At 40.2% G+C, this 15,806-nt stretch overlaps 2 protein-coding genes across 55 annotated transcripts in view; one reads left to right on the top strand and one right to left on the bottom strand.

The window, feature by feature from the left end:
* The window catches only part of SON (SON DNA and RNA binding protein), a 68,786-nt gene extending 65,997 nt beyond the window's left edge, over positions 1 to 2,789 (bottom strand). For 18 of the 50 annotated variants that reach the window (XM_050928680.1, XM_050928936.1, XM_050928962.1 and 15 more), the window contains exons 1-2: positions 2,412 to 2,787; positions 933 to 1,099 (exon numbers count right to left, since the gene is read on the bottom strand). In XM_050928680.1, coding sequence (XP_050784637.1) covers positions 933 to 1,099; positions 2,412 to 2,512 — 268 coding nt within the window. In that variant the 5' untranslated portion in view covers positions 2,513 to 2,787. Of the gene's footprint in view, positions 1 to 932; positions 1,100 to 2,411 lie in introns of all 50 variants that reach the window. The other 32 variants (XM_050928730.1, XM_050928729.1, XM_050928727.1 and 29 more) reach the window with 4 other exon arrangements.
* A 3,348-nt stretch (positions 2,790 to 6,137) lies between these two features.
* Positions 6,138 to 15,806, top strand: part of LOC127037416 (trifunctional purine biosynthetic protein adenosine-3) — a 58,092-nt gene continuing 48,423 nt past the window's right edge. Inside the window, exons 1-3 of one of the 5 annotated variants that reach the window (XM_050929122.1) lie at positions 6,138 to 6,205; positions 11,510 to 11,658; positions 15,603 to 15,698. In XM_050929122.1, coding sequence (XP_050785079.1) covers positions 11,514 to 11,658; positions 15,603 to 15,698 — 241 coding nt within the window. In that variant the 5' untranslated portion in view covers positions 6,138 to 6,205; positions 11,510 to 11,513. Of the gene's footprint in view, positions 6,206 to 6,255; positions 6,504 to 6,630; positions 6,842 to 9,667; positions 9,687 to 11,509; positions 11,659 to 15,602; positions 15,699 to 15,806 lie in introns of those variants that run through there. The other 4 variants (XM_050929113.1, XM_050929139.1, XM_050929104.1 and 1 more) reach the window with 4 other exon arrangements.

Below are 15,806 nucleotides of genomic sequence, written 5' to 3'. Positions count from 1 at the left end.
GATTATTCAGATCAAAAATCAACCACTAAGTTCTACATTGTCTTCTGTGGAAACACTTAGAATCTATACTTACCAAGTGCACAACAGTCCTCTTATTTCCATCACAAAACAATGAAAATGCATTTTTTGTAATCAAGTAGGACCCCAATACTGCCAACAAGTAACTTTACTCATGAACATTCCATCGAAATCATGAACTACTCAAATGTAGACAATGCTTGCAGGACTCGTTTTTGCTGGATTCATTGTTATCAGAGGGTCTATACAGGCATTTTATTTGGTGTATTACATTTGAAGCAACAGAAAGCTGAATGCCTATTTTTTTCCAATTATAAGTACATTATTCACTAAAATCACCACCAGTAAATTACTTTATTTCATACCTTGCTACCCGATTAATATACTTGGCCATACAATTTTGTAGGTTGATAAATGATGTGATGAGTAATCCTATAGACCTTACACAGGCAAAACTTCCATTGATTTCAGAAAGTTTTGCCGGAGTTAGAACTGCACAACGCCTTGAAGAAGATGTTTATGAATTGTTACATGCCTTATTTCATAAGTAATATTTAAAGAGGCATTTGTCAACTAAGAAAAAAAATTATATTCTCTGATTTTTTATCCTGTTACTGTCACAAATAAAGTTAAATATTAATATAACAAAGAAATAATGGGGGAAGATTACTTTTCTCTTAATTTGTGCACTTGACAGCACTATGTAGATAATCAGAGTATTATATATGTAAAATATATATTACATTTTTACACATATGTAAAATATTATAAAACCATAAAAAGTATCAGGGAAGTGCACAGCACAAGTAGCACTAGAAACTTCTATTTCATTTTTTAAAAACTGACTAGATTTACTCTTGATGGTGTCCCCTTGAAGAAAAACATATTTTCAATGTTTAAGCATTTTCATTTACCTGATTTACACTGTAGCTCTGTATCAAGGGCCCCAGACAGTACTTCCTCTATTTTCTGAACTATCTGATCATTCTGAAGACTCCCAGCACCCGTAACTGTGTCATCTGAAGTGTTTGCTTGCTCAGCTGGGATTGTTTCACCATTCTGCTGGCCTTCTACCTTTCCACTAACCGAGAAAAATATTAACAAAATTCAAGTAATTTCGAGCTTTATTTTTATTTTTTAAAGGTAATGTATTCACATTTCTTACAGCCAAACCTTCTAAAGAATATTTTAGCTTCCTGAAGAGGCCTCGCACTTCAGTGAAATATTGTTTGGTTTGTTTTACTTACTGCGTTTTTAGACAAAATACTTTGTTAGCCACTAGAACTATGCCAAAGGGAGGAAAATATTTTCTCACTGTTTCATCCCAGGCATTTTCACAACACAGAAATTTCGCTTCCCTCCCCCCTCCCCTCGTCAAAAAAACAAACAAAAAAAAAACCACCCACCCCACCAAGCACTCTTTTCCAGACTGAAAACACACCAGCGTGCACGTGTTGTGAGGACCATCAAAGCACTGCGAAATTAGCCCACCCAAACTTGTTATTTTCACTGAAAAACTGGACCGCCCGGAGGGGCAGCGGCCTGGTTGCACCATAACCGGATGTCGCGGCTGCGCGCCGGGCCAGGGCCTGTATGTTCGAGTGACCCGCAAAGGCCGCCCCTCCCCCCCCCCAACTGCCCCTAGTTATCCCTCCCCACCCCCATCCTCCCTCCCACTGCCGCCTGGACACCTCTCCCCGCCCCCACCCCGACTCCGCTCCCACTAGGCTCCCGTCCCTCTCCGCCTGCCCCGCGGCCCCGAGCCGGCTCGTTACCCGCCCAGCTGCTGCTGCTGTTCCTGCTCCTCCTGGATCTCCCGGAACTTGCTGACCACAAAGGATCGAAAGATCTGCTCGATGTTAGTCGCCATGACAGCCCCACGGCTCGACTCCCCTTCCATCCGCAACGCGGGTCCTCCACTACCCCACAATGCACCAGCGCAAGAAGCAACAGGCCAGCCCCCACTCTAACGCGTTTCCTTTATGCCCTCCTGCCATTGGTCGTCCTCTGTGGCACCAGAGGCATGACGGGACGTCAATCAGCCGCTCTGCCCCCATAGGGAACCATAGAGCGCAGGCTCGGGGGGAGGGGGAGAGAGGAGGCCCGTGGATGTTCCCCTCCCCCCGCAGATGCCTGGGGAGGAGGATGGGCCCTGGCAGCCATGTTGCTGCACCGAGTCCTCTCCCCCCCTCCACGCAGGGCGCCGGTGGGCGCGGGGGTCGCGTTGCCCCTCCACCCACGGGAAGAAACGCGGCCCCCTCACTCCTCCCCCACCGGGCCAGTAAACGGGGCTCGGCCCGGGCTGCCCCGGGATCGCGTCCGCCTGTAGGCGCGCGGCGGGGGCTCGGTTGCCTGCCCGCCCGCGGGAGACCCGCACGCCCGGCACTACTCACCTCCGCGCAGGCCGGGGATCCGGGGCTGTGACCGCCTGGAGCCCGAGCCTGCCGCCTCCGGCCGGGCCCGAGCCCGCCGCAGCCAGTGGGAGCTCCGCCATGGGGCTCAGGCAGCGCCGCCGCACCAGGGCCTGCACTGCCCCTGCGCCTCCCGTGCGCGAGAGAAAGACGGCGGGTGACCGCTGCAGCCGGGGGTGCGGCGCGGCTCCGTGCGCTGAAGGCAGCACACACACACACACACACACACACACAGAGCAGCTGTGTAAAGTCACGCACAGGGCAGCGCGTGTTTACAGAGGGACCATGTGAGGGAAACCCCAGCTCTTAGGAAGCCTGGATCTGACCTGCGTGTGCAGATTTGTCGGAGGGACTGGAATCCAGAACTAAATTCAGATAAATAAACCCCAACCTGAAAGTCAGCCTCTGCCTTAGCTCCGCCAGCCAGCCAGTGCCTGGTTTGGGAAATGTTTTACTAGAGCATCACTACAAGCGGATCAGCTGCACTAAATCCAGCTGCCCTTGTGGCAGATATTTGGGGATATTATCCCCAAAGCACTTTCTCACACACATTTTGGTGTGCCACTGATGCAGCCTTACCCCTTTCCTTATTTGGTCTGTGAGAGAAAATAGATTAGGTGATGGCATACAGATATGTGATGATTCTGTATTCTTGGGTGACAAAGTTAAATTTTCAAATATTAATTTACCCAAAGTAAATTCTATCCATTGTATATGTCCTCAAGACAAGCTGTATGTGTGACCCTTTCTGGAAAGCCAACTTACACTAAGTTGTCAGCAAATCAATTGCTGCTGAGATCTTATTTATAGTCTATGCCATGGGACAAATTTAATACTATTTGTTGCCCCCATGATTTGATGATAGTGTGGTTATATGCAGTATATATATATTACTGCAGAATGCGCCCCAATGCAAACTGAAAAATACTGTGTTTTCAGCTACAAGATGGTTAAGTCCAAAGCAGACTGTGAAGAGTTACAAAGGGATCTCACGAAACTAGGTGACTGAGCAACAAAAATGGCAGTTTAAATGCAGTGTTGGTAAATGCAAAGTAATGCATATTGGAAAGTATAATCCTAACTATACAGACAAAATGATAGTGTCTAAATTAGCTGTTACCACTCAAGAAAGAGATCTTGGAGTCATCATGGATAGTTCTCTGAAAACATTCGTTCAATGTGCAGCAGCAGTCAAGCTAATAGAATGTTAGAAACCATTAGGAATATATAAGAAAACAGAAAATATAACGCTGTTATATAAATTGCCCACACTTTGAATTACGGCATGCAGTTTTGGTCTTACGTCTCAAAAAAATTATACATGGAAAAAGTACAGAGAACAGCAACAAAAACTATTACGGGTATGGAACAGCTTCTGTCCAAGGAGAGATTTAAAAAGACTGGGACTATTAATCTTGGAAAAGAGACAATTATTGAGGGAATATGATAGAGTTCTATAAAATCATGAATGCTGTGGAGAAAGTAAATAGGAAAGTGTTATTTATCCCTTTGCATAACACAAGAATCAAAGGTCAACAAAATTAATAGGCAGCAGGTTTAAAATAAAAGGAAGTACTTCACACAATGCACAGTCAACCTGTGGAACTCGCTGCCGGGGGATGTCATGGCCAAAACTATAACAGGTTTCAAAAAATAATTAAAGTTCATGGAGGAAAGGTCCATCAAGGCTATAAACCAAGGTGGTCATGGCTGCAACCCCATGCTCTGGGCGTCCCTAAGCCTTTGACTGCCAGATGCTTAGACTGGACAATGGGATATATAAATGGACAATTGCCATGTTCTATTCATTCCATTTGAAACATCTGGCATTGGCCACTGTAGGAAGACTGGAGACTGGGCTAGATGTTACTGGATCTTTTAGCTTATTGTATATAACCACATTGTCATCAAAAGGTCTTTATTATACCATAATAGAGCTATTCAGTTTTTAATAATTATGCAGCACCTATAACTCTGACAGAGGCACCTTTGATAAATAAGAATTAAAGCATTTGATACTACTCTGACAATATCACACATTAGACAAGAATGAGAAGATTACCAAGAAATCTCATGGGTGTGAAAAATTGTCAGACTGAATCATTTATTTCAAATCTTGCTCACATAGACCTCGTCTAGACTGAAAAAAGATGTTTTGTTTCAATTGAGTTAGCGCAATCAAAGTGCCTTAGCTCAATTGAAAACTGGGCTTAACACTAGTGTAGACAGTGTAACAACTTAATCTAGATTGGTGGTAAATGAGATTTTCAACTGAATTGAACTAGTTCCATGAAGCAAACTCAAATTAAAAAAATATTTTTTTTTACTTCATACAAGGCCATAGTGAATATATTTAGATCAATTACTGTTGTCCAGTTTAGGGCCCAATACTGCAATTGTTTATGCTCTGGAGTAATTTTTCTCCCCATAGTAGTTCCATTGAAGTCAGTCGTACTACTTACAAGACGAAAGCTAATCCAGAGCTCTATTGTGCGATTATTTTTTAAACCAATGATTCTTTGAGTTACACATATATGTAAAAGTATTAAATAAACTGATATTTTATTTTGATACTCAAAATTTTAAAAGATCCGATGCAACATGATACTGAGCCTTTTCAGAGCATATCATTTTTCATGCACACACAACTCCTATTTGCATTCAGAGGAATTACTTACTCTTATCAAGATATGAGCAAAATTCAACAAAGAATGAGTCCTTCACAACTATATTACGACTCTTGGAAAGCAAAGAAACTGCAGGAAGATGAATAACACCTTTCCACAGTGTTGCTGGAACAATTTTTATAATGGAGGTGCTGAAGGTGGAAACCATGTATTTGGGTTCGTTAAAACTACTCCTAGACAGGGGGTGTGGCAGCACTCCTAATTCCAGCACCTATGCCTTTGTAACATTTTAATGCTAAATTTAACATGCTACAGTATCCCCACAATTCTTCATAATTAAAGCTGATAGATACAATAAGTATAGGATATTAATTATTTGTTGATATTTAATACTATAATATTCCCAAGAGCATTGCCCCTAGTCAAATAGCAAACAGTACTAGTCTTAGTAGGGTATCATCCAATTAACTCATTAACTATCAATGTTTCACTATAGAGTGATGTTATATTTCCTCCATTATATGATAGAATCAAATAATCTAGAGATGAAAAAGATCTATTAGCTGTAGTCTGTAACCTTACAATGCAAAATTATTCACTGTTGTACATTTTCTGGTGTTTGTCTTATCTAGTTTTAAACGTAGTCAGGATGGGGCTCAACTAGTTCCCTTGGGAAATTATTTTACTGTCTATTAGAGTGCCACCCGGATAATGCAATCAGATCTACATAGGCAGATCACTATATTTATGAAGAGGCCCACTGAAGTTAATGGGGCACACCATGGACACATTGATCCTCCTGTCCAGAGCTCCTTGCAGCTCCAAAACCTGTATGTGTCCAAAGAGCTGCCTGCTGTAAATAAATGACTCTAAAATCCCTGACTTCATGCATAGATACTGTGAACTGTCAGTGGCATTCAGTATCAGCTTTCTATTTCTTATTTCCTTAATTTATTAGTATAAAAGTTCTGTTTCTCCGTTTACAATCCCTCCCATACATTGCTTTTTCCTTTCCTCCGCCTAAAGGGTTAATCAAGCACAAGTATTTCATGCTGCTAGAGAATTCTGGGAACTTGTCTGTTGTTTGCCGAAATTGCTGCCAAAGGTCGAGTAGTCTGGCGTGCGGACGTGCTCTGCTCTCTTGCTTCAGTAAGTGTTTGGTTCATTTTGTAGAAATATGTTCTATCTAACGCATATTTTGCATGGATGCTAGCGGAGTTGCACGTGTAGGTTCTGCAGTGAGGCATTTGAAAGAAACAATGTTTTAAGAGACGGATTTGTCAGAGGAGACTTATTCTGTGATCTCGGCCATGTGCTTAGTCTGTGCTCTTTGATCTTCCGTAAAATGGCTTTTCCTCTACACTGTTGGTGGAACAGCGTTTTGAATGTCAAACCATGTTTACTGTATTTATGTGAGCCCTCCGTTTCAACTGAATTACTTGCATGAGTAAGACGCGCAACATTTGTTCTTACATAACTATAACACTCGGGTGGGTGCGTTTAATTTAAACAGTATGGTGTTAGCATTGTAATTATTGTAACTGCAAGTTGTTTCTTCTACTGCTTGTTTTATTATTTTTAAGGGCAATAGTTTTTTTTTTAATGTATATGAATTTAAAAATAGCTGTTCTTACTCTTGGTCAGAAGTGCCTCAGAAACTAGAAATTTCAATTTTGTTTCTTTCGTTATGCACACATACAGGCTTGTTATGTTAGTAGTCTATAAATGCTACACTGTTTTATTTTTTGGCTTTAAACAAGTAGGAAAATATTTGCTTTTTAAAAAGTGAGTATTAAACTTTTGATCTATCTTGGTTTGATCTTTAATCTACTTTTATTCTTAGTTTGCAAATGTGGGGTACTACCAAAATTGATATTGTCCTCATAAATTCTTTAAATTCAGCTAAGCTAAGGAAGCTTGAAATTAGTGGTTACATTTGCTGATATTTGTTATAATTTTTTAAGTATATTTACTTTCAATATGTAAGTATATACGTTGACAATATTTATGCAGGAAGGAAAATGCTTCTTTTCTTTCTTTTATTCTCTCTAGACCTTATTTCTGCAATCTGTACTTAGGTCTGGATCCTGAAAGCACTCTGAAGTCTCACTAAATATAATTAGGGTTACAGGTTTGAATACCTGTTGGGATGAGGCCACCAAAACACCCATTGTTTTTTAGTACTGTTTTTTCAGTGAGTTTTCTCCCTAAATTAGGATGCAGAATATGTCTTCAGGTGACTACTTGTACTTTAAGAATAATTTTGAGACAAGGTATAACTGTTATGAGATAATGATCCGAGTTCCTTCTAAAAAGCTAATCCGTTTTTTCCCCCTGCCAAAGTAATTTTTATCATCTGTTGCTTCTGCCATATCACCCTGCTCTAGAGTTACTTTGCTGAGAGAGCACTGGACTGGGATTTAGGAGATCTGGGTTCTATTTCCACTTCTGGCACCGGCCTACTGGATGACACTTAGGGATTTCCCCTTACATAATCAGAATCATCAGAAGCCGGATTCATGCATCCTCTGTGCCCTGGGGGTGCTGCAAAGGGGCCCTAGAGGGGTCAAAAATCTGGACTGAGGTTTTTATTAACTCAAATGTGAATCAATAATTGTTGCAGATTATTTTATCTCATTGGTGTGGTGTAGTCAGTGGGGCGGTGGCATTGGGAGTGGGTGCATTAATTTAACTGGAGACTGCCTTTCTCTTTTGTCATTGTGTGTCTGGCTACTGAGTATCCCTTCTCTCAGATCAGCGTCACCTAGCGTTAAGTAAATTCTCTGTCCTCCTTTCAGCCTCTGTGTCAAGCACTAATGGAGTGACTTTTGCAAAGTAAATCTTTAAAGCATGTATTTTAATTTCTGTGGCTTTTGTGATGACCGTGCTCTTCAAGTCTGTATTGTTCTGCTATGAGGTTCCATACGCTGACATGGGAACATGCTAATTGGATTTGACTCATTTAGGAATAAGAGATAACTGCCTAATACATTATATTCTTTTTAAGAAGGGAAAAAATGTTTTCCTCTTAGATTACTATCCTTCACTGTGGCCAGTCCCTTAACCTTTCTTCCCTTTTTTCTTTTACTTGCTTACCTGTCACATCAAATATTTTTACTATAATTGATGATTTTTCATTCCATCACAGGCTGATTAGACCATCTCTAGCACCAGTGTGAAATTTTTTTTTAATATTAGCTTCTTAATAGACACGTAACTTTGCAGTCAATGTATTTTAAAAATATTTATATAAATCTGCAGTGTCTGTTTCATCAGCACGTAGTTTTAGAAAGCTACCAGTTTAAAGCACCTGAAAATAAGTTTTTTTAAAACCAGATTTCTGTAGTTAATGGTGAAGTATTTCACGCTTAATTTTCTATACTCTTTTCTCCTCCCCCCCCTCCCCCAGAATTCATGATTTATTCATGGTTTTTTCTTTATTCTTCAAATTATTTTTGTTTTAGTTAAAATGTTCCATCTTGGAGAGAGTCTTCTATTTGGTACAAGACCTTAAAATGTTATTGCATATAGAATTGAAATATCTTCTGGAAAATTTGTGGGATCTTCCTGCCCACAATTTATTATTAAGACTTTTTAGGTTTAAAAAGGTGCTTTTTCATATATATTCCCAACATTATACTAAGTGATCCCTTTGCAGTGGAAGCCATGCCCTGAATAGTAACAATTCCCAGGGATTACAAGTTTCTAGTGTCTAGTCACCAAAAGGAGCAAAACTAGGCCCACGTCCAGACTAGGTATTAAAATCGATTTTAGATACGCAACTTCAGCTACGGGAATAACGTAGCTGAAGTCAAATTTCTAAAATCGAGGTACTCACCCGTCTGGACGGCGTGGCATCGATGTCCGCGGCTCTCCGTGTCAATTCCGGAACTCCGTTCGGGTTGATGGAGTTCCGGAATCGATGTAAGCACGCTCGGGGATCGATACATCGCGTCCAGACTAGAAGCGATATATCGATCCCCGAGCAATCGATTTTAACCCGCCGATGCCGCGGGTTAGTCTGGACGTGCGCTAGGTGGCTGCTATATGGAGAGAAGGTAGCAGGGTTTGAGTCAGGCTTTCAGCAGACTAACTACATTTCTTATGAAATATGGCTGATTTGGGAATGATATCAATACCTTGTCCTGCTGATTGGCTGAAAACCTGCTATCAGTCATAGCTGTCATAAGTCACTTTTTAACCGTAGAACAATTTGTCAAGGGTCATGGTGGATTCTCCATCACTATTTTTAAATCAGGATTGATTGTTTTTCTAAAAGATATACTCTAGGAATTATTAGGGGAATTTCTATGGCCTGAGTTGTACAAGAGATCAGACTGGATGATCACAATGGTGTCTTCTAGACTTAGAATCTATGAATTTTTCTGGGAGACTAGGTCTCTGACAGTTCTTTCTTACCCTTTTACATCAAAGTTCTGGTCTTTAGCCTTCTGTGAATAGAGCTTGTGAGTACGTACGTCCAACATGAATACTGTGCCAAATGCTTTTTGTCTGTGCCCTGCTTTGGGTGAAACTGTACCCATGTACAAGAGTGGATTGATCACCAGCCTCTTCATGGAAGAAATACAGGAAGACAAATGGTATTTAAGTGTATTTAAGTGCCATGTTGGTAAGATTACAACACAGAGCTGTTTTTCCAATTTTGAGTAAAATTCCTATTTAACTGGTGTTCTTCCTCCTAATGAATGTAAGATGGTTTGGACAGCAAAGACACAAGACCCCCTTATTGACCACGTGAAATGTATTGTTAAGCATTAAAAAGTTGCTTCCCTCTGCTGAAAGCTTTTAAAAAAATATTTTCACTATTTAATAATACTGTTAACTCTGTCTATTTGGTATGTGTATAAACTACTGACTAGTATGTGTTATGGTTTTAAAAAAATAAAACTCATTCTTGCCGCTAGTACATTTTACATTCAGGCTTAGCAACACCAGTTTGTAGCTTCTTGCATTCTGCTCAAATTAATTCTCCTTTACTGAATGGCTTCTTCAAGGTCTAACTGATAGACTGGACTGCTGTGAATATTATAGATTAGTAGTTCTCAACCAGAGGTCGGGGGCTGCGAACAGGCTTCAGGAAGGCCACCAAACAGGGCCAGCATTAGACTCACTGAGGCCCAGGGCGGAAAGCTGAAGCCCCACCCATGGGTCTGAAGCCCCACCCATGGGTCTGAAGCCCATCTCTCAGTGTTGAAGCAGAAGCCTGAGCAATGTAGCTTCATTGGGGCTCGCAGTGGTGTGGGGCCCCAGGCAACTACCCTGATTGCTACCCCCCTGACATTGGTCCTGGCTTTTATATGCAGAAAAACAATTGTGGCACAGGTGGGCTGTGGAGTTTTTATAGCATGTTGAAGAGGCCTTAGAAAGAAAAAAGTTTAGAACCCCGATTATAGATTATTTGGTCAATATCTTGGAATTTTACCTTCTTTTTTTTTTTTTTTTCAGAAACTCCAAGTTAGAATACCTATTTATTTCTATTAATTCATTTAGAAACTTAACGTAAAGATAAAATGTCACTGAAATGCTTAAGTAATGTCTTACTTACTACAGCAACTTGCTTCTTATTGTTGCAAAGGCTGAGCCTTAGCATGCAAGACTCTAAGCATTATCAACTCCCGTTGAAGTAATGTGAGTTAATCTTAGTTCATTTGGAGGTTTCACCCAGCTAACTCTCACTGAAATCTATGGGAGTGTTTCCACTGATTTTGGAGGAATGCTGGAAAAGACCCTGGTTCAGCTCCTGGCAGGACATGCTGCGCTTCATGTGTTTGTCTGTAAAGTTTTGTTTGGAATGCGGTTGCTCTGTCCTAAAGATCAAGGTTGGAAGACATTTCCCCGTTTCATCATTCTGACCCTTTCATTTTCATATAAAGTATTAAGAAGATTTTCAGACATCATTCGTGAGAAGTCTTGAGCTCTCCTATTTGGCAACACCACTAGACAGACTAGCAAATCATTCTTCACTAGTCCAAAGGGACTTTACCTTTGACATTTTCACATTCTTCAGAAACCTATTTAGGTTACAGTATAAAATGTCCTGTGATTAATCATAGCCAGGCCACTAGTGAACATTTTATCCATGTCATAAAACTATTGTGTAATTTGGTACAGTTGGTAGTCTGGAAAGGAGAGAACCAGGAATGGTATAGGAGGTACGTGCTGATGTGCAGTAGCAGAACTCAGTGGGAAAACTTCTATGGGGACTGTGCTGTGCTTGGTTGAGCCAGTGCTATCGTTACCTTGCTCTCTTGATCACCACATTTATACCCAAAACTGCAGAACAATAATTATGTGAAACAGGCAAAAATGCCATTTGCCTTCTCAGTGAGTTCCTCTGCTGCTCTGCAAACCAAACCTGTTAGCTGATGAGTGTACGCAATGATGTTGTTGCTTTCCTAATCTGAATATTATTACTTTTGTTGTTTTGCGCAGACTGATGGCTGATCAAGTGCTTGTGATTGGTGGTGGTGGCAGAGAACATGCCCTGGCCTGGAAATTAGCGCAGTCACCACATATAAAACGAGTGCTAGTCGCTCCAGGAAATGCAGGAACAGCCAATAATGGAAAAATTTCAAATTCGGGTAATAAATGAAAAAGAGAACCTAAAATAGTGTGTGTTTGTTTTTTAAATGTATAGTACCAGTAGTTGAGCCTAAACTGATTCATTGGTAAATTTAGGGTTCTGTCTATTAGTGTCATAGGAGTTCTTATGTTTCAGACCCTGAATGCTTATAAAGGTGATGTTTGGATAGGGTGAAAAGTAATTAAAAAAACTTTACTCGGACTGTAATTTATCTTGTGTGGATTATTTCCCCCTCTGCACCAGCTCAGCTATGCTGGTGCTGCTTTGGGGATGTGGAAGCAAGCGACCACCCACTATCTTGTATAGCAAGAGGCCCTGCAGACACGGCTGTCTATAAAAGAAATGTCTGAATCCTGCGAAGCCTGGATAATATCAATGTTTATTTTTAAGCATTTTTTTTAATGTGTTGATTTTTGACAGTTACAGAAAACCATGGGGTGGGGCCAGACAGTTATTTAATGACAGCAGATGTTGAGAGTCTAAAAGTTAAAGCTTCATAACCGTTAAACACACATTGTCAACATGTCAAAAGTACAAAGTAAATCACCTTAAATCCAACTCTAATAACTTCTCAAGCAGCGTTTTTCTTACTTCGCTTATCTGTTAATTTCTGTTATGACGATGGAAGTATTTTGTCAGGGGTGGTGGTGGGGTGTATATAGTGAAATCAACATTTACCGATTAAAAGTCTACGCCTTCCTAGCCTGCCTATGACAAGGCATCCCACTCTGGTGCCAGCTTACTCTCCTTATGCTTCCTTATTCCCCCTGCACAGGTGTGTAATCTGGGTCACACTTGTGCCCACAAAGAATGTTAGGTGTGTATTGAGATATTGCTTATTTAGTTACCTAAGAGATTAGCAAGTTTTTAAGGGTGAATGCTGTAGGTAAGAAAATGTTCTTATCCACGTTTTACATATCGGGACATAATGAGGTTAGGTTAATTCTAGCCTTTTTCAGAGGTTTTAAGTACCTATAGCATCAATTGGCTTGAAATGGAATTGGTAGTCCTCAATTATAAAAGTCAGACATAAGCTATTTAAAGTTGAGCATCCAAAATTGTAGGTGGCTTTTGAAAATGTTGGTTTGAGTGACTTTCCTAAAGTCACGCAGTTATTCAGTGGGAGAGCAGGAATAATTACTCAGTTCAGGAGAGGGAGCCAGGAATTACTTGCTGCATTAGATCACACCGCTGAAGAGAATATTTTAATGACTGGCTTAAGTTTCCATATATTTCAATGAATATAGCCTTAAACTGTATACTTTGAAATATGTTATTACACATAAAATTTAGATTAATGCAGTATATGTGTAGATGCACATTATATATACACACACATGCTGTATATATGCTTGTATAGCATGCAACTAAAATCTGCTTACCACCTCCTGTGAAAACATGAGCCATGAGAGATTTTACACATTCTGTATATAAAATAAATGCTCTAGATCAGTGTTTTTAAACTTTTTTTTTCATTTGTTGACCTCTAAAAAATTTGAATGGAGGTGTCGACCCCTTTGGAAATCTTAGACATAGTCTGCAGACCCCAGGTTGAAAACCACTGATCTATGGTAACGACAACCTTTTGTGGACCCCTTAGACATAGTCTACGGCCCCCCAGACGTCTGCGGACCACAGGCTGAAAATCACTGATCTGTAACTTTCACTTCACCTGACGGTTCAACCAAAGAAATGCCATATTTATTTTTCTCTGTCTTATTTGACCGTTTGCAGTATCATCAGCCAAACTGAACAAATCTGTTGCTTGTCTTTGCAGGTGAGGGGAAGGGAATGAGCATTCACATGGAAATCATATGATGCCTCTGCATCCACAATGTTAAATAAAGAGATTTGTCCCTGTGTTAAATGAAGTTAAAGCCAGCTCGCACGAGATCCAGATTATTAAATTAAATGTCATTTAAAGAATACTGTTGTAAGAATTACTACACTTTTCTGTCACCTTCCCAGTTAAAAAAAAAATGATGCATCTATCTACATACTGGAAATTCTGGCCCCAGTCCAAGAAAGCATGAACATCATTTTAGCTACTTGAATAGTCCCCTCAAACACCCATTTAAGTACTTTGCTGGACTGGAGCTTCACTGAATGTGTGTGAAGCGGTAAATCCAAGCCCCTTCAGGCATTAGAGGGGCATAATTCACACTTCCTCACAAATCCAGGTTAATATTCTGTGGCTTGTGGGGGAAGGCTTTATCTTGCTTCCCCACACTCCCTTGCATCTCTATAGAGCCAAGACTTGCTGCTTGGGCGAGGAACTAGGTCTAGATTGCAGTGTGAGAGAGAAAATGAGAAATAATTACACAGAGGCACGTGAGCCTTATTATATTCTAAAGCATAGGGATTTAATCCTTTTCCCATGTATCTCAATGGGAGTGTTGCCACTGACTTCAGTCTAATCAAGATTTGGTCCTGGACGTCTATCCTTCCCTCTCTTTTGCAGCAATGTACAGCAGAATGCACAAGATACCCTTTAATTAGCATTGAAGTCTCATGTCTCGTGCTTTTCCAAGGGAAATAATGCAGATTTTAAAAAATCAATGTTCTCTTTCACAAAAGGTTTATAGTCTGATCACAGTTAAACAGCACCTGTCTCTCAAAAAAAGTGGCTTTATGGGTGACTTATTTTTGGCAAGTCATTGAGGTACAAAAGGATATCCGATCTTTTAAAAAAAAAAAAAAAATCTAATACCAGTTTTCCAGAACTTTAGTCATAGTGGCCAAAATTTTCAAACCTGGGTGTCTGAAGTGAGACTGCTAACTCCATATTTAGGCACCAGAATAAAAATGCTTTGTTTTGCAAACATGATGAGCACCCATTGACTTCACTGGGATTTCTGGGTATACAACACTTCTAATGACTTTTTTTTTTATTCAGATGCCTGTATATGGAGTTAAGGGTCAAACTTTAGGCATCCAGGTTTGGAAACTCTATCCTGAAGAAAGGAAGACAGGCCAGAATACAATAGTCATATGCCAAATGAATGGTTTCAGAAAGAATAAAAAAAATATTCCCTTTCAGCCTACACTGTCACGAAAATTATGGTGCATGTTAAACAGGTGCATTTTGGAATAATACATGAACAAAATGACTCCTTCATTGGTCTTTCTTGCTGGGACATTTGCACATACAGTGGATCCTCTGCTAATATTTTCTATGTCATAATGTCTGTTTTTAGCTGAGTCCTGCAGGAAGACAATACAGTACGAAGTATAATGTCTTGATTTTTTTCCCCGAGCTATTCTAACCTGTGCCAGTGCTGGGACAGAGAAAAAGAAACCCATAATCAGGTCTCTCTGACAGAACGCCTCTTATTTGGCTGCATTTAGTAGAAGCTGGGCACAAGAGAGAATCTCCCGGAGAGTTGGGGTGAGCACATAGCAGGGGTGCAGCAGTCTGACATGATGCTCTTATTTGCCAGTTGCAGTATTGCCAATCTCAAGGGTTTAAACAATCAGGATATAATTCTATGGATTTAATTTGGTTTTTGTGGCAACCTAAAATACAACAAAACTCTCACCTTCCTCAGTATATTTCCCATCCTGTAAACATACTAACGAGGGTGCTATGCTGCAACACTGCATCATGAAAAGAGAAAAAAGCTTAAAGCAAAATATCCCAGGACTAAAAGAGTGTGTGCTTTTGCTCTGTTTCTCAAATGATGAGAGTAGCTTCAGACTGCTATCACTCCCTTTGCAAATGACCAGTTCAGCTCAGAACTGTGTGAGTTCAGGTGACTCACCCCACTGTTGACGTTGGATTTATTCTTGATAAAAATTGTGGAATAATATTGCCTTTTTGCAGAGCTTTCGTCACAAAATTTGATATCTAGTCTCTTGCAAGCTTTCTCTTTTTATTTTATATGTAAATCTTCTGTTCCTCATTGTACTCTCTGTTTAAATTTCTCTTGCATCTTTTGACAGCCATCTCAATCAGTAATCATGCCGCTCTTGCCCAGTTCTGCAAAGACAATGAGATCAAACTTGTGGTGGTTGGCCCAGAAGTTCCTCTTGCTGCTGGTAAATTTAAAATAAATTATCAAAGTTCTACCCACTTATTACCATATAACTATTCATGGAATTATGGGTTTTAATATGTTGCTTCATATATGCTAGAAAAAATTACCA

Source organism: Gopherus flavomarginatus, chromosome 1 (assembly GCF_025201925.1).
Source record: "Gopherus flavomarginatus isolate rGopFla2 chromosome 1, rGopFla2.mat.asm, whole genome shotgun sequence".
Classification (NCBI taxonomy): domain Eukaryota; kingdom Metazoa; phylum Chordata; order Testudines; family Testudinidae; genus Gopherus; species Gopherus flavomarginatus.
This window is presented reverse-complemented; position numbering and strand designations above follow the sequence as displayed.